We start from the raw sequence: 25,272 nt of genomic DNA on the forward strand, positions 1-25,272 counted from the left end.
AGGTTGAACCAAAACATGTTTGGATAGACAAAACTTAATTTGACATAAATGTAATCATATATTTTGGAAGTTATCCAAATATTTTTTGAGAAAATCGAAACCTGTTTTGTCCCTTATCTCAAGAATCACTGGTATGCTCTTTCTCTTAATGATGGTCAATACGTAGTAACTAAAGAAGCACTATTTCGATAGTTTATAGATCTTCTCAGTATTTTCAAAATGCACGAGCTTTGCAAGAAAAGTGAGCCTTTATCATAGACCCATGCACATGTAGGCTATGACTGGCGATTTAACTAGCGAGATTCAAAGTAACGTAGAGGCAAATCTTTTTCACACACTTCACGTAGGCCTAGAGCATAAACCCTTGAATACTCCATGAAATTGGTTGCGAAAAGGTAAAAGGTTATCATGATTTTTATCCAGATAAACCGCAGCACCTGGCAACTTGCGCTTGTTTGACACGTCTGACAGACCTCTGACGGCAGAGAGCTCCTTTCCCAAAATGGCGGCGAGGCGTTTCGCCGAGGCAACGGGCTGAAGCAGTGGAGGCGGCGTCTATCTATACATGTCTATGGGCCCAGTGGTCCAGCAGGAAGTGATGCGGGTCCCTGTGCCCCTGTAGGTGGAGGCCCAGTGGTCCAGCAGGAAGTGATGCGGGTCCCTGTGCCCCTGTAGGTGGAGGCCCGTCCCCGTGACCCCTTTTGGGACCCGGCTCATGTGAACCGGCGCGGAGGATGGCGGTGGCAGGCACGTGAAGTCTGCTCCAGACCTCTCATAGCCGCGGCTATCACAGCTCTGATTGTTAGTCTGGAAGTGGAGTCCAGTCCAAACAGCACTCACTTTGGCCAGCTTTGTCCTGGGAGCTTCGGTGTGTGCGTGTGTGATTGTGTGTGTGTGTGTGTTCGGGCGCTAAACAAAAGGCCTTCTTTTCAGGCGACACCCCTCTTTTGAGCCGAGGGTGGGGGGGGGGAGGCTCATTGAAAGGATCAGATGTGACCTGCGATTTTACTCACGCAGAGAGTTGCATGTGACTTTAGTGCGTTAACAAGTGAGAGGCTGTACAATGGTTACATTTATCTATTAACATTTGTTCATGTGGTTTTCTAATGTTTTTTTTTTTTTTCATCCAAAGCATCCAAGGCAGTCAAGCTGCAATAAGTTAAGAGTTCTGGTGAGTGGAAGCATCACTAAATTAGTCTTAGTTAACCTGATAAGAGTTGAAAGCAAAGGGAAATGAGTCGTAAAGTTAACCTGATAATAGATGAAAGCAAAGTGGGAAATGCATCTTAATTAACCTGATGAGAAAGAGAGAGAGAGAGAAGGACAAAGAGAGAGAGAGAGATGAGAAAGAGGAAATGCAGAAGTGCAGAGTTACAGGAATGGGGGTGGAGGGATGGAGGGATGGAGTGGGATAGGTATGGAAAGTAAGAAGGGTAGGTTGGTAGTACATTCTTATGCATTGTTGCATAGTTGTTAGGGCATTGATTTATGAGAGTCGCTTACTACAGTGAGCTGACGGAAACTCAGACAGAAGAAGAATCTTCTGCTGGAATGGTTGTGTTATCTGGCCAGATCGAAAAAATCTGGGTAATGACCGGTTTCTAAGGAGACAACCACAACTATGTGTGAAGTGCCCCGCAAGGTGCTCCACACCTAAAAACATTCTCTCCTTTAACAGTAGCTCAGAAATGCACATAATGTGGTTATTCATCACCATGGGTGCAGAAAACAGTGTCATGACACAATAAACAGAAACCGTGCTTAGTTTAGAGCACTAAACCACAAATTTGCTCTGAGCTAAATGTTATCTTCATACCGCCAAAAAAAATCCATATGTTTATCTGCACAGTGACTAAGACACCATACCTCCTGTTCACTGATTAACATTATAGAGGCATGACAGCCTTGCGAGGATACGATTCCTCTGCTTCTTACTGTGTGATGCACAGATTTTAACTGCAGAGGAGTAAAAGGAATGTGAAGATTAAATAATCCCATACCTAGGTTTAAAGTATCGGATCAGTGAAAAAAAAAACAATGGAGCCTCCTCTCACAAGGTGAAGAGCGGTAGGCTATAGGAATCACTGTACAGTGTGATTATGGAACATCCTTGATCTAAAGCGAGCCGCACAGATGGATTAATCTAACGATAAATGAATAAGACAGAGGGAACGGAAGGCCTCTGTGGTTGTCCTTGTGTCATAAGGTCTCCCATGTGGGTTTCTGGAGGTGTTGCATGAAGTACCATTACTCCTTGTGCATACTCTTTTCCACGCAGTTTGAAGGAGCAGGCATGCTATAGCCAGCACACTACATGTGGCCCTTTGGTGCAACAGCAACCTTTGGATGTAAAAAGATGGCAAGATTAGCATACAAAGACATAATGACTTCATTGTGGAAGCGGCAACAAAGGAGGCTTTCTCATGACGGCATGGACACAGGCTTTGCTACACGGGATCTTTCAAAGGCAAAGCCAAGAGACGTGGGGTCAGGGGACATGTGAGGAAGCCTGCTACCGTAGCTTAGCTTAGCTTAGCACACAAACTCATTCATTGACTCATTTAGCGATGGCTTTTGTCGAAACCAACGCACAGGACAGATTCTGGTTCTGAGCAGCACACAGAGCGTTCTGTGCTGCTTCCACATTGCTCTTTAGCTTGGCTAAGTTCACAAACTGATCCAGATGTGAGATGGGGAAACAATATTTTTTACATTTAGTCAGAGGTTTTACAGATGCTTACAGTGTTGCAACATTACATTTCTATTTACATTTGTATCAGCATGAGTGGTCACCTAAGCACCTTGAACCTTTTTTTCAGATGTGAGACAGAGGAACAATTCTAATACAAGCACCTGAAAGAACCCTGTTAGTTTAGCTCAGCAAACACAAAAATACAATACAATGCTAGCACCTGAAGGAACCCTGCTAGCCTAGTTTAGCAAGCGCACTATGGTATTTCCAACTTGAGGGAGACAACAATAACAGAAGCCCCTGCAGGATTTTGGGAAGGCCCCGTTGGCCAGGGTTTTTTGTGAAATGATGTCAAAGTAATAGGCGCTGAATGACCTGGTGTGCACGCATCACGGCTGCATGGTCATTAGTATGGCCATTAGCCAGAGCTTAACCTAGGAGCCAACATGGAGGATCAAGGAGGATTAGTTTCAAAAACTGTTTCAGTCGACATGCTTGTCATGCCATTTAAAGGAAACTCTTTTCCTGCATCACTGCAGTGTGTGATGGACTTGATCTTACATTACATGTTTGAGTTTCAGGCAATGTTTCATAAACCCAAATCAGATAAAGCTCAAATGACCTCTGTTCAGAATAGAATGTTTTATCAATTACAAAAATCGTCAAAATGTATCTTATATATTATTAATGAACAAATCAATCATACAGGCCCCTTTGCCACATGTCCATGTTGTTATTTACATGACAGTTTTCTCATTATCCCTTTCTCAAATGATCCTTCCTCTTTAGAATGGCCAAACAGTGGTTCAGCAGTTTCAACATTATAAACTCTTGAACAGCAATAAAACTCATTATTGTACGTGATATTTGAACTTTTTTATTGAACCAATATAATAGTCTCTGAACATGACAACAGCAAATGTTGTAGATATAATATGTGAAAATATTCATAATATATATTCTGATATGTTCAATGCATAATCAACATAAACAATATTTTGGTAAGGAAGATGTGTTTTGGCGTACTGTACAATACACTTAAATATTGTTACCTACAGTATAAACTGTCAAGCAACAATACGTGAATGAACTCAAATGGTTTCCAATGTGAAATCCTGAAATCCATTAAAATAGAAAACCTGTTGGTGTGTTAAATGACTCTGAATAAACTCCAAAGAACACTTAGTATTCTGCATTCGGAAGATGTACTGGATGTCAAGAATACTACAATAATGTTTATCATTGGACCTGTATGGAGCTATCATTTATACTTTTTAGTCTCGCTTTTCAACATTGCGCTTGAAATACATACACATGACACAAGCATGCAGTCCAACTTTACATAGTAATTACTTTTGATTAATAAACAATAGTCTTTGGTAATAATAAACTAAAAAAACAACTTTATACAGATATTCTAACTAATACTCAACACATTACTGCTTCTGATGTCCATCTTAATTTGAATCAATTAAAGTTTTAAAAGTCAGTGTTATTAGATAAACATTCCTTTACGTCGAGAGGAAGAAAATGGAGAGTGGCCTTTTTGGCTTTATTTGAGTTTTCATCCATGATTATTTTCATGCATACATTGAATGCTTTGGCACTGTTTGGTCGTTTCCATCATAAAACATATTCATTCATTCCTTTAAATATAGATTATGATCCAATAGGTAAAAATGTATGAAGACATTTAAGAGAAATGTACATAGAAGTGAAAGATCTATGCGGCATCTGATCCTAAATGTATAACAAGAAAATTGGCATTACCTTGGTCATTGAGTAAAACCAAAATGAAGGATATAGCAGCATCCCATCAAGGACATATACGATCTCGTGGAAGTGTGTCTGTCACCATTAAACAGTTCCAGCCCAAAAAAAGATCTGACTTTTGGTTAGTTGGAGAGAAAAACCTAAATCTGCTCCTCTGGGATCCTTCCAGAGGTGTGCTTCACGTCCCTCACACGTATTCTGTGCGTTTCCTGTGGTTGAGTTCTATGCCCGTCTTGTGTCTCTGTAGGGACGTGGTCGTCGCAGGGCAGGGCTCGTCCTGTAAACACACACAGGAGCTGACCAGGAGCAGCCCAGCCGTGAGGTGCGCCAGGCCTGCGCCCCAGCCCCAGAACAGGCCCTGGCCAAACTCCCAGCGCGGCACCACCTCCGGCACGGACTCGTCAAAGAAGCGCAGCACTGTCAGGTGTGCGATGTACGAGACGGGAATGATTACCAGGACGCCCGTCGCCAGGCCGAGGATGCCCGCGATCATCTTCATCGTCCGCTTGGCACGTATCGTCTCCGTCCCCTTGCAGCTGTTCACCACATACATGCCTGGGATGGCAACCATCACCGCCAGGAGACCGGTGGACGTTGCGGTGCACATGAGGATGCGGGCCAGCCGGATGTCCGGTGGCAGGCCCAGGAGGCTGTCGTAGGGCCGGCACTCCTGCACGCCCAGGTCCTGCACCACGCACGTCTCCCACAGGCCCAGCTCATAGCTCTCGGATGGCAGGAGCTCCGTGGAGAGGGTCAGCCACTGCGACATGAGGTTGGTGGACAGCGAGAACAGCCAGGCCAGGATTGAGAAGAACACACCCAGGAGCTCTAGAATGCACACACTTTGATCCATAACACCCCCGTCCTGTCCCATCCCGTCCCGTTCCTCTCCTGTTCCTCTCCTGTGTGTTGCTATGTAGTCCTGGGCAGTCTGGTTGTGCTCACTCCTGTGCCTTGCTGTGTTGTCCTGTCCTGTTCCTCTCCTGTCCCGTCCTGTTCCTCTCCTGTGCGTTGTGCTGTGTAGTCCTGGGCAGTCTGGTTGTGTTCACTCTCCGCCTGTACTCCCGCTGTCTCCCCGTCTCCAGTCTGATGAGCTTCAACTCAGACACCCGCAACAAAACATGGGCCAATTAGTGAGCGCCGGCCACTCTTACTCCAGCTGAGAGGAACTCCTTCAAAGATCACTTTCCCACTCAAAAAGTGCTCACATCATCTGAGACGACGAGCCACTCACTGACATGTTAACCCCCCCCCCACCCCCCAACACCACATCCTCCCCTCCCTCTCTCCGTCTCTCTGTCTCTCTCTCTCTCTGCTGCTTTGTCAGAGGCCAGCTTACAGGGAGAGGGAGAGGCAGAGGCAGAGATAGCCAAACAACAGCATCATTCACACACCGTACCAGCCCTTTTCCGAACACTCTGTTGGCCAGTCCGTTTCACCGGATGCTGTTGACAAAGACAAATCAGGTGTTGTTGACATTACATAAAATAAAAGATAAAAGTTTAGCCCAGCTGGTGTACATAGGGCTTTTGGTTTGATGTACAGCTTGTTTCTCTTTACCCAAACGTCTCATTGGGTCAATACAGGTTTTTTTAAAGAGTTATCAATAGCTAACAAAATCCTACTGAAGTAAGCTCTTTATCCTGTAAGGGAAAGCTTCAGTTTAAAGATGCATTCAAATACTTTTCAAGCCATAATCGGATTACATTTTTAATATATAGAGAGCCCCAAGAAACCATTTACACATGTGACAAGGAAAATCAGTAAACAATAGCCTATTATGGTTTATCAGATCTCCGATGTGAAAACTATGAGGACTCTGACGCTGAACTGTAGGAGGCTTGACATGAGAGCACCAATATGAAAAAACCAAACTCAGTCATGCACAAGAATACCAACACATTTCACCCACTCCAGATGCAATAGAATGCTGAACACACACACACACACACACACACACACACACACACACACACACACACACACACACACACACACACACACACACACACTTACTGACACTAACTCTCTCCCTCTCTCCCCCCCTACAGTATGTTCCCCCAACAGATTTTACCTATCTTTCACCACAAGAGGGTGCTAAATGCATTGAAAGCTTGGGGCTCTGATTTCGGGGACACCAAAACATAAACTACCTATTAATTTGAAGATGGGAAACATTATCCGCAAATACTTTTTGTAGATTATACACACTATGGCATACGTGATTTTGCTTTCTGAGTTAGTTATATGTTACAAATAGAATAGTTAACATTCCATAGCTACATTAATAATGTTGTTCGTGGTATACGACACACAAAAAAATACGATGCCAGTTTGGGGTGTTTTCGGCAGGCATGTGTTCTGTACTCTAGTGCACATTTAGGGACAAGGAGAGGCAGCGGGGAACGGCGCTGAGCCTGAGCGCAGCTTTTGCTGCTAGTGAGTGCGCCCTCAGTGACATCTGAGAGCGATGCATTGTGGGAACTCCAGGAATCTTCAGACGCCCTCATCTTTATTTACCAAACCAGCTGTGCCACTGTCGCAACATTGGCACAATAAGCGTGCCAAAATCAGAAACACGAGTAAAATGGGCATGCTCGTTATTGTCACATAAACCGCAAAGCCAACCTTCGTTGAGAAGCACAGAAATATGGAGGCTGATGGTATGTCATGGTTTGAATAGATCTTCGCTAGCTTAGCAGAATGGTCGGAATATTATACTGGTGCGTGCACCTGTTATGGGTAACGTCCATTGCGTACATTTCTATACCCTCAGCTTAGAAATGTCTAAATGAAAATATTGATGCCACTTACTGATGAATAATGATCCCATCACCAGCGGCTTGCTCTGCTGACGTTAAGCTAACGCAGGTAGCTAAATAAGGTGACGTTTAGGATGGCATTGCTAAAGACCGTAGCTAGCTAGGTTAATCAGAGCTAACCTAAGGCCATGAATGTTTGTTAGAAAACTCGTTGTGTTAGAATATGAGCTTTTATCTGTTGGAATTAGCTTATTAATTTTTTTCCCACGCCAATAGCTGTGAGTTGCATACTCATGCCCAAATAAGTGGGACTGTCCCACTCGGGGACACGGAGCAGAACTGTCAGAACATGCAGTGCTGTCTCTGAAAAATTCATACCATAATCAGCCACATTTTTAAGAGCAGGTATGCAAGCTAAAGTAACACTGTGTGTGTTTGTGTCAGTATGCACAGGGCTATGTACAGTGCTGTGTACATTATAAATACCTTGTAAGAACACTAGACACATCTTAGCCTAGTACATACTAGGAATGTATGAGCCAGTGAGATACTGAATTGAGTTGTCATTACAGCTGGTTCTATGCTGTTCTATGCAGTTGAGTTGTCATGACAGCTGGTTCTACTCTCGGCTGTGTTGTCATAACAACTGGTTCTATGCTGGTCTTTGCAGCAATAAGCAATGCCACTCCTACGGAGGAGGTGAACGGGCCGGGGAACCTGATGGACTTCCTAGACGAGCCGTGCCCTGACATGGGCACCTACGAGGACTTCCACACCATCGACTGGCTGAGGGAGAAATCCCGTGACACAGACCGCCACAGGAAGGTAAGGGAGTGGCACATAACACACCCTGCCAAACAACAATATGGCGTTGTTGTTGTAAGGTGTTGTCAGTGACGTTCAGGATGTTTTCCATCGTTCCCTGCTCTGCATAGTCAAAAGTCTTTTATTGTCAGATGCACAAAATGACTTAAGGTCAGACTGGGCACTGATATTCTTAGGACAAGGCACTGCACAACAACCTACCATAACATAACATAACATAACATAACATAACATAACATAACATAACATAACATAACATGACATACACTCTGTACAAGTACTCTGAACATAATTTACACGTTATAAACATATAATAACCTAAATAACCTTAAACTAAATATACAAGATAACTATACAATACAGTTTGCTAAAAACATACTTGTCTGACCTCATCACTGCCGCTCTTGATCAGACTAGCTGACCTGCGTCGAGAATCTCTGCTGTGGATTATACTCTGGGACTCTGGAGAGATGTGTTCATTGGTGCGCCTATTCATATTTCTGTGCCAGTCTATGTCAGTTTCCCCTGTGATTTAGCCTTGCTTTGCTAATATGGCTTTCTTCAAATCACCAACAAGAGAAGAGTCCACCTGGCCAATGAGTCCAATGCTTTTGAATACTGAGAACAATGTGTCCATTGGAAATCCTTCTCACGCTTTCCCTCGCTCAGAGGCAGAATCTTGGCCTACAGGTGGAACAGAAAGCTGCAAAGATCGGTTAAGGCTTTTGCATGGTTATCCAACTCACCTCGTACGACTTCACGAGAGACACGCCCTTTCTAATCGGATGATCGTACGACTCACCTTTACCTGCATGGTTCTACGAGGGGCTGTGGAGATTACCATCGGTGTATTATGATGTTACAAGGCCATTACATCATCATCAACAACAACAACAGTAGAACTATAAAATAAGAAATCGTTTGTTTTTATCCCGTGTATTTTCCGTTAATGATCAGAGGCTGTTGTTGTGAAATGAATTACTAACGACAATGACCAAGCTGGCGGTTATTGCCGAATATTTTCTATTAATATACCACACAAACAGTTCTGCTTTTTTACGTCTACAATTCAGGTTCTTTTACAATTTAATCATTTACACTGCAAGCTCTGCCAGCTCAAACACAAAGAGGCTGTTCGAAAACCAAGAAATGTTTTTATTATTGCTGTAATTAGACGACGTCTCCCTTTGCTTTATATGCGGCGAGAGCCACGATAGAGCAAGGAAGAAGGGAGATGTCGGTTTTCCTCCTGCATCACCACTGGTGCCCTTCATAGTTTTTTCATTTTTCAGTTTGAACAGTAATGACATGTCTATGACTATACCTTATAGGTAGGGCTGAACGATTTATTGCATTTGCGATAAAATCATGATATGAGAACGCGATTTTCCAACCGCAATGTGCACGATTACAAAGTGGTCTAAAAAAAAATAAAAAAAATTAAAAATTCCCTTAAGATGGTACATTTTGCACCCAAAAGTGCATGCCTTGTGTTTGAACAGAAGTTAATGACATGTCTATGACTATAGCTTACATGTCTATGACTTCCTTCCACCTTTATGGCTTCCTGAGACTTATCCTTGCTATGCTGATATGGCTTTCTTCAGATCACTAACAAGAGTAAGGAGTCCATCTGGGAGTTTATCAAGAGCCTGCTGGATGCGTGGTCCGGATGGGTGGTAATGCTGCTCATTGGCCTGTTGTCAGGTAGGATATGGTTTTGTTAACCTTACCCTAATCCACACAGAGTGGAGCGGAGTTGTGTGTTATCAGGCAGGATATGTCTTTATTACACCTACATCCAGAGAGTGTAAAAGGGTAGGTTGGGATTAATGGCTCTTAAAAGTTAATGGGGAGTGGCTGTACATAAAGATCAAAGAGCAAAAACTGGGCCTTTACTTCAGAATAACAAATGTTTACTATGAATGCAAAGCAGGTGCCAGCATTAGTTTGAGCAAATGAAACTATAAATTGAATATTGCTTTCAGGATTACACACAATCTAGTGCATCTCTTTGAGCCTATTTTGCCCTCAAAGTTTTATAGTCCTTGTGGTTGTGGCATATTATCTTACACTGTGGAGAAAATGATGCATTCAGGATGACACACAAGGCTATCTGTGTATTTGCTGTAGGGTTTACTGCCTCATACCTGCGATGCTTTAATTATCTTCATTTACGTCATTTAAAATGTGGGAAATACATACTGTAACTACTCACAGTCAAGTAAAAGATTGGAAACACGCTTATATTTTGCGTTCAACTCATAAGTAAATTGTAAAGACCTTATCTTGGAGTTGTGCCAGTGTATTGTCAAGTGTTGCTGTGAGTCTGCTGGTTCACCTGTGCTGTGTGCTGATCTCTATACATAATCTACTAAAAGCTTCATAGGTGTTGTGTCTTCATTAGTCATTTAGAACGTGCCAAAACCATCCATCCAGGACTCCATGCAGTTCGAGTAGTGTTTTATGTTTTGTGATTTGTGTTGAGCAGGTACGCTGGCTGGCGTCATTGATCTGGCGGTGGACTGGATGACGGACCTGAAGGAGGGCGTGTGTCTGTCTGCATTCTACTACAGCCATGAGCAGTGCTGCTGGACCTCCAATGAGACCACCTTCGACGACCGGGACAAGTGCCCCCAGTGGCAGAAATGGTCCGAACTCATGACCGGTTACAATGAGGTTGGATGTGTTTCTTTCTTAACCTGTGTGTGTGTGTGTGTGTGTGTGTGTGTGTGTGTGTGTGTGTGTGTGTGTGTGTGTGTTCTCAAACACTTTTTAGTTGTTAAGCAGTGGAATGTTAATGCAACACAAAGGTGACCAACATTGGGTGTTAGAGCCCCCGTCAGAATTGTCACACTTCTGTGCAGTATGTGGGTGCGTGCAATAACAAGCACGAAAACACCCTTCGGTCAACTGCTCAGTCCATTTGTACAAACAAATAACATTACATATTTTAGATTGTATATTACATAATACATAAACTGAATAAACTATATGAATGTATTGATCCTCTTTTGTAACTGCTGTAGTTCTGGAAGCTTTTATCACTGAAAATTATGCACACAGATCAGGATTTTCTATTGGGAGACTATGTCGAGTTGCATTATGTAAAAAAGTAATTAATATCGGCTAATTTTCCTCCAGGGCGCTGGGGCGTATCTGCTGAACTACTTCCTGTATGTGATGTGGGCGCTCTCCTTCTCCTTAATGGCCGTGTCTCTGGTGCGCGTGTTCGCCCCCTACGCCTGTGGCTCAGGAATCCCAGAGGTGAGACCAGGGGGGTCAGGATTGGGGTTAGTTTCTGCCAGTTAGCATCAGCTATCTTTGTGCCAGTAGTGGTGTAGGGAAGTATAATGCTAGATGCTCTGGGGTAAATCGCGTTATTGAGATATTTAATGCAGCTCAAGTCTGTAATTTCCAAAAAAAGTGTCTGGCTAGCGTTGGTATAGCAACTGTCACTCAAGAGTCGTTCGAAAGACAATATCACATCACCAGGACCCCTTTTTGCGTCCGGACACCTTTTACCATGACAGTGCCAGTAGCTGTCCAGGAAGTTTGTTTTCCTTCGGCTGGTTTCAATCATAGAGCCGTGTGGCAAACCAGTGTAGGGTTAGGGTTACTGCTGATTGGCTCAGGAGACCCGGAGGTGAGACACCAAACATCCTCAGGAGGGATCAGTGACATGTTTGATTTGGATAGAGGTGTCTGCTAAGTAAATGCCCCAGGGTAACGCTAATCCTAAGCGTAAATATAAATGTAAACTTATATCAGTGACCTAGAATGACTTACTATTTGCTGCCTCTGAAAACAAGTTTTTGGTCTTCTAGCTAGGGCATTGCAGAGCTAAATCTCTCAACTGCCTCCGTAATCTCCACGTATGATTTGAATAAAATACTACGATAGTGGATTTAAGAGAATGATGTATATGACAAATTCCTTGAAAGATGGATGGATAACAGACAGCTCCTTGTGGCTCCAGGATTGGCCTCCACTCCCACAAAAAAAGACTCATCACTAATGTGTCGTCGGATATTGTGTTGTCTTCGACGCGAGAATCCATATGTGTACATCATTCCACACAATAATCCAAACGTGTGCGTTGTCTTTGACACAAGAATCCATACGTGTGTGGTGTTGTCTTTTGTCAGATTAAGACGATCCTGAGTGGCTTCATCATCCGCGGCTACCTCGGCAAGTGGACTCTGCTGATTAAGACTGTCACCCTGGTTCTGGCGGTGTCATCGGGCCTCAGTCTGGGAAAAGAGGGCCCGCTGGTTCATGTGGCCTGTTGCTGTGGCAACCTGTTCTGCAGCCTGTTCTCCAAGTACAGCAAGAACGAGGGCAAACGCAGGGAGGTGAGTCTCTCTCTACTGAAACATTTGGGCTGTTTGTCTGTTTGTTTTGTGTGTGCGTGTGTGTATGTGGTGTGACGTGCACAGCTCAATACACGAAACATAAAGGGGAGACCACGCAGAATTTATGATAATAATATAATATAAGTATTTATTAATGGTTACAGATATATATATAGTATCTAATAATTATTACAAACGTGTGGTGAATGTCAGTGTTATGAAGAGAAACAAAAGATGTGATGTGAATTCAGTTAAATGGTAATATAAACAAAGATAAAGCAATACCAACGACGATCCCAAAACCAAAACCAAAACCAACGACAATACAAATCTCTATCTCTATTCCAACTCCAACGATAACCCAATCCAATGACTCTCATCCAACTCTCCATCCAACGCTCTCATCCAACGCTCTACTTGACTGCAGACTGATCAGGCCTTTTGTAGCCCAGCCAATCATGGGGTCCACCTGTTCACAATCACCTGCTGTACACCTGTTTCTAATTAGCTCCTGTAGAGACAGAGACAGAACAGGCATGCAATATCATAGGGCGGGGCCTAGACCCGCCAGGGTCGTAACATCCCCCCCCTTAAGACAGAAGCCCACCTAAGTGGGATTCTGCACTATCCAAAACCCATATTTACAATAATACAATACATCCTATTCACCTATTCCATCCAATTCACCTTTCCACTCAAACGCTCACCATTCATCCAGCTCACCAGTCATACAACCTATTTGTCCCTCAGCAATTCCTGGCCCTGGAAAAGCAGTTTAAGAGGGACAGGGGAGGAGACAGGAGAGGAGATAAATTAATTAAACATGCCAGCACAATTTCACAGCCCAACCCATCCGCACATCTGGAGTGTGGGCCAACGCAATAGTCCATGCAAAAGTTCCTTTTCCGTTGTGAGGTGTAAAACCACTGTGGAACAGTTTAGTCAGGCCATTCTCCACCCGAAACTGGGCCTCGCCCTCCAGAAATTCCTTTTTCTCAGTCCATAGATGCGTTTTCATATCCTCCATCGGAGTGTCTTTCTCTGCTAGCTTGATCCCTTCAACCAGGCGCCCATAGTCCAACTCTATGTCCATGAGAGCGCTCTGTTGAGCATCCTTGCAAAGCTGTTCGAGCTCCTGTGCAGTCTGCTGGAGATGCTGATCCTGTTTGTGCGGCCGATCCTGGACTTCGTCCATCTCCTTAACTGCAGCCAAATGGTCCTTTTCTTGTGCCCTTTTCACTTTGTCAATAACAAAAGCTTGAGCCTCCAGCTGCCAGACGTTGGTCTGCTGAATGTTCAGTCGAACCATCAGGTCCTCTCTCTCCGAAGCACACTGCTCATGCTGCTGGATGCCAGTTTGCAGATGTTTGGTCAAATCTTCGTTACATCTCTCTGCGCCGTCCAGCTTCTCTCCTTCTTCATTGAACATCCCAGTCTGCCCCTCGTAATCCATCCTGAGGTTCTTATAGTCTGCAGGCCTGTGGATAATGTCCATCATTGCACTCGAAATGCTGTCTCGCTCTGCTTTTACAGACCCCACCTCTTCGGTCAAAGCAACAACCTCCTCCCTGCTCTGATCCAGCTTTTTTTTCAATAAATATTTGTCACCTTTTAAGAGTCTTACTTTTTCGTTGAGGCCAATGATTTCTTGTCCATTCCTCTTTACCAATTAATTTAGTTCACCCAGAGCTTTGTCTCTTTCCTTCAATTCAGCCTCATGATCCATCTGCAGCTGTGGGAATATTTCAGAGAGACTTTCTTTCTCTTTCTGTATCTCCTTAATCCGTTCTTCTTGTTCCACCATTTCAGCCTTCTGGTCGTCAATCTGTGCCGTCAAAGAATTATTCAAATTGAATGCTTCATTGAGCTGAAGCTGCAACCTATTCTCACGACTTTTTGCTTCATGTGCTCTGCCTGACAACTTCTCAGATGCTTCTGCAATTCGAGCAAGCAGCTTCTGGTTTTCCACTTTTATTTTCTCATTCAATGTCTTTGTTTCAGAAAGATCCCGCTGTATGGCCTTTACCTCCGACATACCCTCATAAGGATTTCCCTTAACCAATCGCTCCCCACGAATGAGATCGTCTTCCGTCACTTTTCCTTGGGCAACTAATCTTAACTGTTCTTTTTGAAAAATGGAATAATCCTGTTCAACCATTCCTTGCCTTAATCTCAGTTTTACGATTTTAAATAGACGTTCTTTTTCTCTCCCCAATGCGTCCATCTCAGGTAGCATATTTCTTTTAAGCTGCATCCCGTTCTCCAATTCCGCCTGCATTTTCAGAAGCCTCTTATGCTCCTCAAAATCTAACATATTCATCCACCCCATATTGGATTAGGTTATTCACGTTGCTTGGTAGGTCTAACACCTGTACTCAATTGCCCAATTATGCACAGCGCGATTCCCTCGCAGCGCAAGCCAACAGCTGCAGTAACTTTAAAAAATGACTTTTTCCCTTCCACGGCCACCCAACGAAAACCAAACGTTACCAACTAACAATTCTTCCGCGTGTCTCCCCAATTTCAAATACCCTCTATGTTGCACTGGCAGTTTTATGCCCGTCAGCAACAAAAGACAAACGTACGATCAATCAATTAAATTAGCTTTTCAACCACTAATTCCCAACGAGTGGATTAAGTTACTTTACCTTATCCCGAAAACATCTCGGTCGAGCCCCCATTATGTGACGTGCACAGCTCAATACACGAAACATAAAGGGGAGACCACGCAGAATTTATGATAATAATATAATATAAGTATTTATTAATGGTTACAGATATATATATAGTATCTAATAATTATTACAAACGTGTGGTGAATGTCAGTGTTATGAAGAGAAACAAAAGATGTGATGTGAATTCAGTTAAATGGTAATATAAACAAAGATAAAGCAATACCAACGACGATCCCAAAACCAAAACCAAAACCAACGACAATACAAATCTCTATCTCTATTCCAACTCCAACGATAACCCAATCCAATGACTCTCATCCAACTCTCCATCCAACGCTCTCATCCAACGCTCTACTTGACTGCAGACTGATCAGGCCTTTTGTAGCCCAGCCAATCATGGGGTCCACCTGTTCACAATCACCTGCTGTACACCTGTTTCTAATTAGCTCCTGTAGAGACAGAGACAGAACAGGCATGCAATATCATAGGGCGGGGCCTAGACCCGCCAGGGTCGTAACAGTGGGAGTGTGTGTCTTAGTGTGTGTGAGTGTGTGTGTGAGTGTGTGTTGGTGTGTGTGTGTGTGTGTGTGTGTGTGCGGGCCTGCGTGTATCTGCGTGTATCTGTGTGTATCTGCGTACCTGCACAGCTCGTCCCTAATGCAGTAGCCTCTCTCTACTGACCTTTATACTGGATGTCACTTTTGGATTAACTTCTGTTAGATGAATTACTACAAATATAAAATATGTCATCCATGTTTTCTTTTTTGTCCATTTTGACTTCTTCTGACTCATTGGACTCTTCTTCTCCAGTGTTATTTGTGTTCTGTTCCATCGGCTGCAGTCTCCGGCAGATCAAATCAGTGAATGATATTGGATCAGTTGTACAAATTTAGGTCGCTTATCACCAATAATTGAATGACTTTGGATCAGTTGTGCTAATTTAAGTCGCATATCATGAATCATTGAATGACATCGGATCAGTTATACTAATTGAAGGCACAAATCACCAATCAGTGAATGACATTGGATCAGTTGTACTCATTTAACCAATCAGTGAATTGGACATTGGATCAGCTGTACTCATTTAACCAATCGGTGAATTCCGTTGTTTCTCTGTGTGTCCAGGTGTTGTCTGCAGCTGCTGCGGCGGGCGTCTCGGTTGCCTTTGGGGCTCCAATAGGAGGAGTCCTCTTCAGCCTGGAGGAGGTATGCACCTGATGCTGCTCCTGCAGCATGCACTGATCACATGCACCTGATAAGGCTCCTGCAGCATGCCTTGATCACATGCACCTGATGCTGCTCTTACAGCATGCACTGATCACATGCACCTGATGCTGCTCTTACAGCATGCACTGATCACATGCACCTGATGCTGCTCTTACACACCGGTCACACGTACGCGTTGGAATGCAGCATACACTGATCACATGCAATTACACAATATAATACCCGCACTCTCAGTCACCACACTCATCAGGTAATTGAAATGGCCCTGGAGAATTTCTAGTAAGCAAAGAACCCTAGTTACCCTGTACCCTACGCAAAAACCTACTTTGTGCATTGGTCTTTTACTAAGATGACTTAAATAAATATTCATGTTGTGTTGTTTTGGTGGAGTAGATAAGCCTGTGTTACCCTCTAGATTAGCCTGTGTTACCCTCTGAGGTGTTTCATTGACCTCTAACCTTTGACCCCCGCCCTCGTTCAAGGTGAGCTACTACTTCCCGCTGAAGACCCTGTGGCGCTCCTTCTTCGCCGCCCTGGTGGCCGCCTTCACGCTGCGCTCCATCAACCCGTTCGGCAACAACCGCCTGGTGCTGTTCTACGTGGAGTACCACACGCCCTGGTACATGGCCGAGCTGGTGCCCTTTATCCTACTGGGCGTGTTCGGAGGCCTGTGGGGCACGCTGTTCATCCGCGCCAACATCGCCTGGTGCCGCCGACGCAAGACCACCCAACTGGGCAAGTACCCGGTGCTGGAGGTGATCGCCGTGACGGCCATCACGGCCGTGCTGGCGTTCCCGAACCCGTACACGCGGCGCAGCACCAGCCAGCTCATCTCGGAGCTGTTCAACGACTGCGGAGCGCTCGAGTCCTCGCAGCTGTGCGACTACTACAACAGCCCCAACATGACCCGGCCCGTGGACGACATACCCGACCGGCCTGCTGGACCGGGAGTATACACTGCGCTATGGCAACTAGCGCTGGCTCTCATCTTCAAGATCGTCATCACCATCTTCACCTTTGGCATGAAGGTCAGACAGATCAGAGCACTTCTCTATTTATTTAGTTATTTAAGAGGGACAGCGTACGTTAATGACCATTACTGTAAATATGCCAGAGTTAGCCCAAAAGGCTCATTCTCATATGAAGCTACAATCGTTTTAATGTTACACAAATTAGACAATAAAAAAAAAGTGCTTCAGTGCTCTTATCTACAGATTTAAACTTTGAACATTTTTTTTTAAATCATAAAACAGAATCTGTGTTTTTAATAATCCAATTGTCTGTTGAGCGAGTGTGTTTGACCATAGTTAAGGCAGTTTTTCATTAAAATGTCAGTGACTTAGAGTGGGAAATGGGTTGTGTGTGTGTGTGTGTGTGTGTGTGTGTGTGTGTGTGTGTGTGAATAACGTCTTACCGTTGATGATGTTTTTCATCTCCCTCAGATTCCGTCTGGGTTGTTCATTCCCAGTATGGCGGTGGGCGCCATCGCTGGGCGCATCGTGGGCATCGCAGTGGAGCAGATGGCGTACCACCACCACGACTGGATCATCTTCAAGAACTGGTGCCGCCCCGGTGCTGACTGCGTCACGCCAGGCCTCTATGCCATGGTTGGCGCCGCCGCATGTCTGGGTAAGAGCTGACTGCGTCACGCCAGACCTCTATGCCATGGTTGGTGCTGCCCGCTGCCGCATGTCTGGGTAAGGGCTGACTGCGTCAGGCCAGGCCTCTATGCCATGGTTGGCGCTGCCCGCTGCCGCATGTCTGGGTAAGAGCTGACTGCGTCACGCCAGGACTCTATGCCTTGGTTGGCGCTGCCGCATGTCTGGGTAGAGCTGACTGCGTCACGCCAGGCCTCTATGCCATGGTTGGCGCTGCCCGCTGCCGCATGTCTGGGTAAGAGCTGACTGCGTCACGCCAGGACTCTATGCCATGGTTGTCGCTGCCGCATGTCTGGGTGAAGACCATGGATTTCAGCCGTCTGCTGTTCCTTTGTAGTTCACTGAGGTGGAATACAGCGAACGAACACAAGCTGAATTGCCTTAGAACGCCGTGTATACTCAGCCTTTAATAAAGAATAAACATAGGATAAATATGTGCAACACAATATAAGCTAGATAATTTGCTACATCAGAGATGCCTGAATTCTGACAAATGATACGACCCGTTGATAAATTGTACTTTGTCATTTACTTCTGTTTGAGCTCAAAACAAAACAGGTTTGCGCTTCTGTTCTCTGTTCACTGTTCACATCTGGCTCTGTTTTGTGATGGTCGATACATTACTGTATAGACTAATGATCATTACTCTATGGTTGAGGGAAGTCTTGTTTAATCATCTGCTCTTATCCTCCATGCCGCCCTGCAAGTGACGGTGTTGTTCACATATAGAGCTAAATTAAGTCTTATTTCGCTGCACTTCCCCTTCCTCCCTCTAGGTGGCGTGACGCATATGACGGTGTTGTCCACATGTAGAGCTAAATTAAGTCTTATCTCGCTGCCCTTTCCCTCCCTCCCTCTAGGTGGCGTGACGCGTATGACGGTGTCTCTGGTGGTGATCATGTTTGAGCTGACCGGCGGTCTGGAGTACATCGTCCCGCTCATGGCGGCCGCCGTCACCAGCAAGTGGGTAGCGGACGCGTTTAACAAGGAGGGCATCTATGAGGCGCACATCCGCCTGAACGGGTACCCGTACCTGGACCAGGACGAGTTCACGCACCGCACGCTGGCCACGGACGTGATGCGGCCGCGACGCACCGACCCGCAGCTGGCCGTGCTCACGCAGGACGGCACCACCGTGGAGGACGTGGAGACGCTCATCAAGGACACCGACTACAACGGCTTCCCCGTCGTGGTGTCGCGAGAGTCAGAGCGACTCATAGGCTTCGTCCAGCGCAGGGACCTCACGCTCGCCATCAGTGAGTAGACACTCGCACACACACACACATTTACAGTACCGGTCAAAAGTTTGGACACATCTTCTCATTTTTTGAGAAGTTTTTCTTTACTTTTATTATTTTCTACATTGTAGATAACACTTTTTTTGTTTAGTACATCATAACATATGTGTTCTTTTGTAGTTTACATTTCTTCAGTATTAATCTACAATGTAGAAAATAATAAAAGTAAAGAAAACACTTTTGACTAGTACTGTACGTACACACAGTGGTGGAGTGGTCCCTGGAGAAGTGGGTATACTCTTAATTTTTTTTAAGCAGCCTATACAGCACAGGATAAACGCCCTGTTTTGAGAAGTGGGTATACGCAATGCTGACTGAAAAATAAGTGGGTATACTCCGTATACCTGCATATACCCTGGACTACACCACTGCGTACACACACATTTACACACACATACACATACACACACAAACCTGTATCTTTGCATACTGACTTAGATTAGTGATTTAATGCAGCTCTTCTGTGCACACATGCAAATGCATTCAGACACGCTAACTAGGGGTGTAAATTACCACAATATGAATTGCGATTCTTCTGAATTACTTTGATCCTGAAAGGCTACACATTAGAAATGCCAGAGATTATGTAGTTTAACAATATTTTAAGCTTCCTTAACTAGACAAAAGTTGTCTCTACAAAACTTTTGCACCTCCCTCCTCTCTCCCCCTCCCTCCTCTCCCAACCTCCCTCCTCTCCCCTCCTCCCTCTCTCTTCACCTCCCTCCTCCCCCCCCCTCCCTCCTCTCCCCTCCTCCCTCCTCTCCCCTCCTCCCTCCTCTCCCCTCCTCCCTCCTCTCCCAACCTCACTCCTCTCCCAACCTCCCTCCTCTCCCAAACTCCCTCCTCCTTCCTCTCTCTTCACCTCCCTCCTCTCTCTCCACCTCCCTCCTCTCCCCACCTCCCTCTGCCCCTCCTGTAGAGACTGCTCGTCAGAAGCAGGACGGCGTGGTGAGTAACTCCGTCGTGTACTTCACGGAGGACGCACCCCAGCTCCCCCCCAACTGCCCCCAGCCACTCAAGCTGCGGCGCATCCTCAACCTCAGCCCCTTCACTGTCACCGACCACACCCCCATGGAGACCGTGGTCGACATCTTCCGCAAGCTGGGTCTCAGACAGTGCCTGGTCACGCGCAGCGGGTAAGTCATAATACACACATATGAACACACACACACACATATACACACACACACACACACACACACACAAACACTCACATATACACACACACTCACACACATATACACATATACACACACACACACACACACTCACATACACATATAAGCCCACACACACACACACACACACACACACACTCACATATACACACACACTCACACACATATACACACATACACACACACACACACACACACACACACACACATATACACACACACACACACACACATATACACACACTCCCACACATACACTCACACACACACTCACACACATACACACAGACATACACACACTCACACATATACACAAACACACACATCTGCGGCAGGTTAGTGACTGTGCATACACAAACTCAATGCATGTTCACACACACACACACACACACACACACACGCTTGCATGTACAGAATACACCAGTATGTTTTTTTAAATGCAATGCACCCTTGACCTTGTGTGCTGTTAACATGTTCCTCTACCAGTTTGGTTTTAACTTTACTAGAGATTTGCTCCCAGAGAGGCCTGTCATTGTTGTTCGCTTCACACAGTGACAATTATGCTGTCAGAAGGGGGTTTCACAAGCTTTTCTTCCCCTCCCCACCCTTAGGCGACTGCTGGGGATCATCACGAAAAAGGACGTGCTCAGGCACATGGCTCAAATGACAAACCAGGATCCCGAGTCCATCATGTTCAACTAGTGTGTGACGAAACCTCCCGATCCTCCTCGTCCCCTGCGCCCCGAACAAAGCCTATGCCTTGAAGGACATTTGTCAGCGTTTGTAAATAGTGCATTACTACTGTTACTTATCAAAACATTCACTCCACAAGTCTTGTGTACCAGTAGGTGGGTTTGTAGAAACCTGTGACGGGTAACATAGAGAGAGACTGAGAAAGAGAGAAAGAAACAAAACAGACAGGGTGGGCCAACAGTTTGTGATACTGTTCTGTGAAATTCATTTTTGTTTTTGGTTATTATTATTGTTAATGCTGCCATATTTATATTTTCACCGAAGGAGAACAATATGCTTGTGTTGTTATTATGCATAGTCATCGTCAAGTTTTATGACTCTTTGAAGAGATGCACATTTTACGTGAACAATTGTGGATTTTATTTAATGTTTTTTAAAGGGAGCTTAGCAAGTGTTTCTGGCAATAGGCGGGTCTGTGGCGAACACTAAGAGAAACTGAATGTAATTGACTAAGGAACAGGACAGGATCTCTAATGTACAGGTACTAATCATGCAGCTATTTATTTAACACAATGTGTTCTGGGTAGATTCTTGACACAGTATTAAGGTCGAAAACACGGCCAACAACTCGAGGCTCGTTCAGAAACTCTCAGCAGGTCAGCTGTGACACTATGACTGCGCCATAGCTATGGCCATATCTCCGTCCCCTTCGTTACAATGGCATTGTTGTTTGAGTTGGTGCGTTAATGTTCATTTGAGCCACGGAGCGTGTACAGTACTACGAGACCCTGGGCCATTGGTAATGATGACTTCCACGCAGTTTTGTGTTTCAGGATGCTTTGTGTAATATCTCGCTGTAAACAGTTAAGGACCTGTTATGAACGATTTGTGTCGTTGTAATGTACAGTGGCTTCGGAAAGTTCTCAGAGCCTTTCAGATTTTCCACATTTTGTTATGTTTCAGACTTCTATCCACACACAGTACTCCACCATGACAAAGCAAAAACTGGTTTTTGGAGTGTTTTGTTCATTTATTAAAAAAAGACACTGAAATGTCCTCTTTATATAAGTGTTCACACCCTTCACTTAGTACTTAGAAGGGTTGTCGTCTTGTCGAAATGTAACCCTTCCCATCCTGAGATTCTAAGCAATCCTGTGTAAAAAGGTTTTCACGCAGGATTGCTCGGTATTCTTCTGCATCCATCTTTCCCTCTGTTCTGACTAGTCTCCCCGTCGGCAAAAGCATTCTGACATGATGGTGCTGCCAGCACCGGGATTGGCTGCAGGGATTAATGGATATTAATGGGTGATGTTCAGTGCCAGGTTTCCACCACACGCATCATTGGGAATCGAGGCAAAATAGTTCAGTGTACGTTTCATCAGACCAGAGGATTTAGCTTCTCATGATCTGAGAGTCGTGAGGTGCTTTTTTGGCAAACTCCCAGTGGGCTGTCATGTGCCATTAAGGGAAGGAATGGCTTCCATTTGGCCACTACATTAAGGCTAGAATGGTGGAGGGTCTGAATACTTTTATTTTTAATAAATGAATGTGGAGTGTTTTGTGTGGATTGATGAGAATGTATTGAATCCATTTTAAAATGAGTCTGAAACATAACAAAATGTGGAACATTTGTGTGGTGTTGTCTAAAAAACTTACTGTAAGCAATGTCCGTCAAGTGAAACACTATAGATATACTGTAAGGAATGTGTTTCAAGTGAACACTTTAGAGGCTTCAAGTGAACACTTTCGAGTCTGCACTATAAGTTATGTGCTTCAAGTGATCACTATAGAGACATCAAGTGAACACACATCAAGTGAACACTATAGAGGCATCAAGTGAATACTAAAGAGGCTGTATAAAAGGAAGCATTAGATAAAACAACAGAAGCGGGTTTGTTTAAATTATGTGGGCTACCACTGTGGACCAGACTCCATCTAAACAGCTACCACTATGGACTGGTCTTAACTGGAACTGGAAGTAGTTTATAAGTAGGAACCACTTTGGACTGGACTCCATCTTTACATGAACTGGAAGTAATTTATGAATAGCTACCACTATGGACTGGTCTGACCAGGAACTGGAAATGCTGTAGAAGCTTGATTATCTTCCGCTTGAACCTCACTCTTATGTTGACTGAAGCAGTGGAAAGTTGTCTGTCTGGCTGCACAATGTGAAGGGACACAATCGTGCAACCATATCAAAAAGTGTTAAAAACACTTCCCCTGCATACAGAAGATTGTCATGCCCTTTTGTCCTGGTGTCAACCCTCCACACTAATACAACATTTAAAATCCAGAAGTGAATTATGAGTATTATTTCAATTTTTTTTTTTTTTTTACATTGTCAAATAACAAGCACAGATACAAGAATGAGTGCTTTAATGTCACAGTGATCAAAATGGAACAACATATAATTCTTTAAAATTCATGTCAATTGGTAAAAAGGGTCAGACAAATACTTTAAAATAAATCTGATAAACAAATATTCTTATAAACAAACACTCTGAACACATTAATTAAATCTGTGAGAACTCGGATATTTGTGTATTTATTAAGAATTCTAAGTGCACTTGGAATCCTGTCAGTTTCTGCGCAGCCGTCAGAGAAAAGGCCAAAGAAAGAGAGATAAAACTACATTTAGAAAGTATAAAACCTGCCAGAAAGAACATGAGGTGTTTGCATTTCCTGTGCTGACAATAGGTTTCAGACACATTCATAGAAATATAAAGAAATGTAACCTGTATGCCATTGTGTTGCTGTGTGAAGTCATAAGAAGCTGTAGAACTTGGGCTGAGTGCTGTGTAAATCAGGATTAAAACAGTATTCTAAACATTTCAACATAAAACATTTCAAATCAAGTAAACGACTCATATAAGTAAATGAAGTGAAATAGACTGCACAGAACATCACAGACATAAAACAGAACTTCTGTTCTGTGTCGTACAGTCCCAAAAGCAAGAGAGAAATTTTTTTTTTAGAAATAGTAGAAATAGCAAAGGCATAATCACCTTTGCCTTCTAAGCATGATCAGGCATGATCACCTTTGCCTTCTAAGCATGATCAGGCATGATCACCTTTGCCTTTTAAGCATGATCAGGCATAATCACCATTGCTTATTAAATATTATTAGGCATAATCACTGTTGCCTTCTAAACATGATCAGCATGATCACCGTTGCCTATTAAACATTATTAGGCATAATCACCATTGCCTTCTAAACATGATCAGGCATGATCACCTTTGCCTTTTAAGCATGATCAGGCATAATCACCATTGCTTATTAAATATTATTAGGCATAATCACTGTTGCCTTCTAAACATGATCAGCATGATCACCGTTGCCTATTAAACATTATTAGGCATAATCACCATTGCCTTCTAAACATGATCAGGCATGATCACCTTTGCCTTTTAAGCATGATCAGCGGGACAATAATTGTTTGTTTGAATGAGCAAAGTAAAAAACCAAATTCAGAAAAAATAATGCATACCAAGATCTTTAAGTAACATGAAAAGAAATGTCCCAGACACACCTTAACCAATTAGTAAATATGTTAGAAAAACCTCACAACTCTGCATACCTCAGATTCCTCTGATTGCACAAGGTGAAATTGGTCCTCTCTCCTCGACAGGAAACAGGAAATATAATAGGAAGAAGCTTGGCAAATTACAATCATGAGCTTTTCAAGAGCTGTTACTGTGTTGTGTATGAGTGGAATGCAAGGCTTTGGACGTTTTGGACGTCGTTAATTTTTCTTTATTACGTTAAAAGACTACATCTCTGGGAGAGAACCTCATACACATATGACACATGTAATGTCCTCGGTTAAGTTACTTTCACAGTTGACCTGATCCTCTTGACATGTTACACTATTCATAGTCTGTTCCCTTTTTCAGCACCTACTAGTCCACTCCTGAGAGCACATGGTCCTCAATGTTGTAAGATGGTTCTTTCTCCTGCTTGTCTAAATACACCTAAATTAAGTGGTTTATTAACGAGTCTAGACTGATTACAGACGATCCGCACACTCTTAAACGCTCTTCAGAAGTTGAATACACTTTTGAAGAACCTGAAGAAGGGTTGCTGGGCAAAACGGTGTGTGTCAAACTTTTGTTGAGCATGTGAGAGTGTGCAG

At 44.0% G+C, this 25,272-nt stretch overlaps 2 protein-coding genes across 2 annotated transcripts; one reads left to right on the plus strand and one right to left on the minus strand.

Annotated features, from left to right (window-relative positions):
* Positions 1–4,652: 4,652 nt before the first annotated feature.
* LOC308361870 (claudin-22) lies at positions 4,653–5,318 on the minus strand (the record flags this gene model as incomplete). The annotated part of the gene is made up of 1 exon (XM_080834344.1): positions 4,653–5,318. One exon carries the CDS (start codon positions 5,316–5,318, stop codon positions 4,653–4,655), a length of 666 nt encoding a protein of 221 aa, XP_080690470.1.
* Positions 5,319–6,990: 1,672 nt separating this feature from the next.
* clcn4 (chloride channel, voltage-sensitive 4) lies at positions 6,991–23,372 on the plus strand. Its single transcript, XM_080834123.1, has 12 exons — positions 6,991–7,128; positions 7,898–8,052; positions 9,660–9,759; positions 10,544–10,731; positions 11,197–11,319; positions 12,201–12,407; positions 16,208–16,288; positions 16,792–17,337; positions 17,752–17,938; positions 18,828–19,223; positions 20,185–20,401; positions 21,055–23,372. Exons 1-12 carry the CDS (start codon positions 7,116–7,118, stop codon positions 21,143–21,145), a joined length of 2,304 nt encoding a protein of 767 aa, XP_080690249.1. The 5' UTR covers positions 6,991–7,115; the 3' UTR covers positions 21,146–23,372.
* The last annotated feature ends 1,900 nt before the right edge of the window (positions 23,373–25,272 follow it).

Source organism: Sprattus sprattus (genome assembly GCF_963457725.1).
Source record: "Sprattus sprattus genome assembly, chromosome: 3".
NCBI classification, from domain to species: domain Eukaryota; kingdom Metazoa; phylum Chordata; class Actinopteri; order Clupeiformes; family Clupeidae; genus Sprattus; species Sprattus sprattus.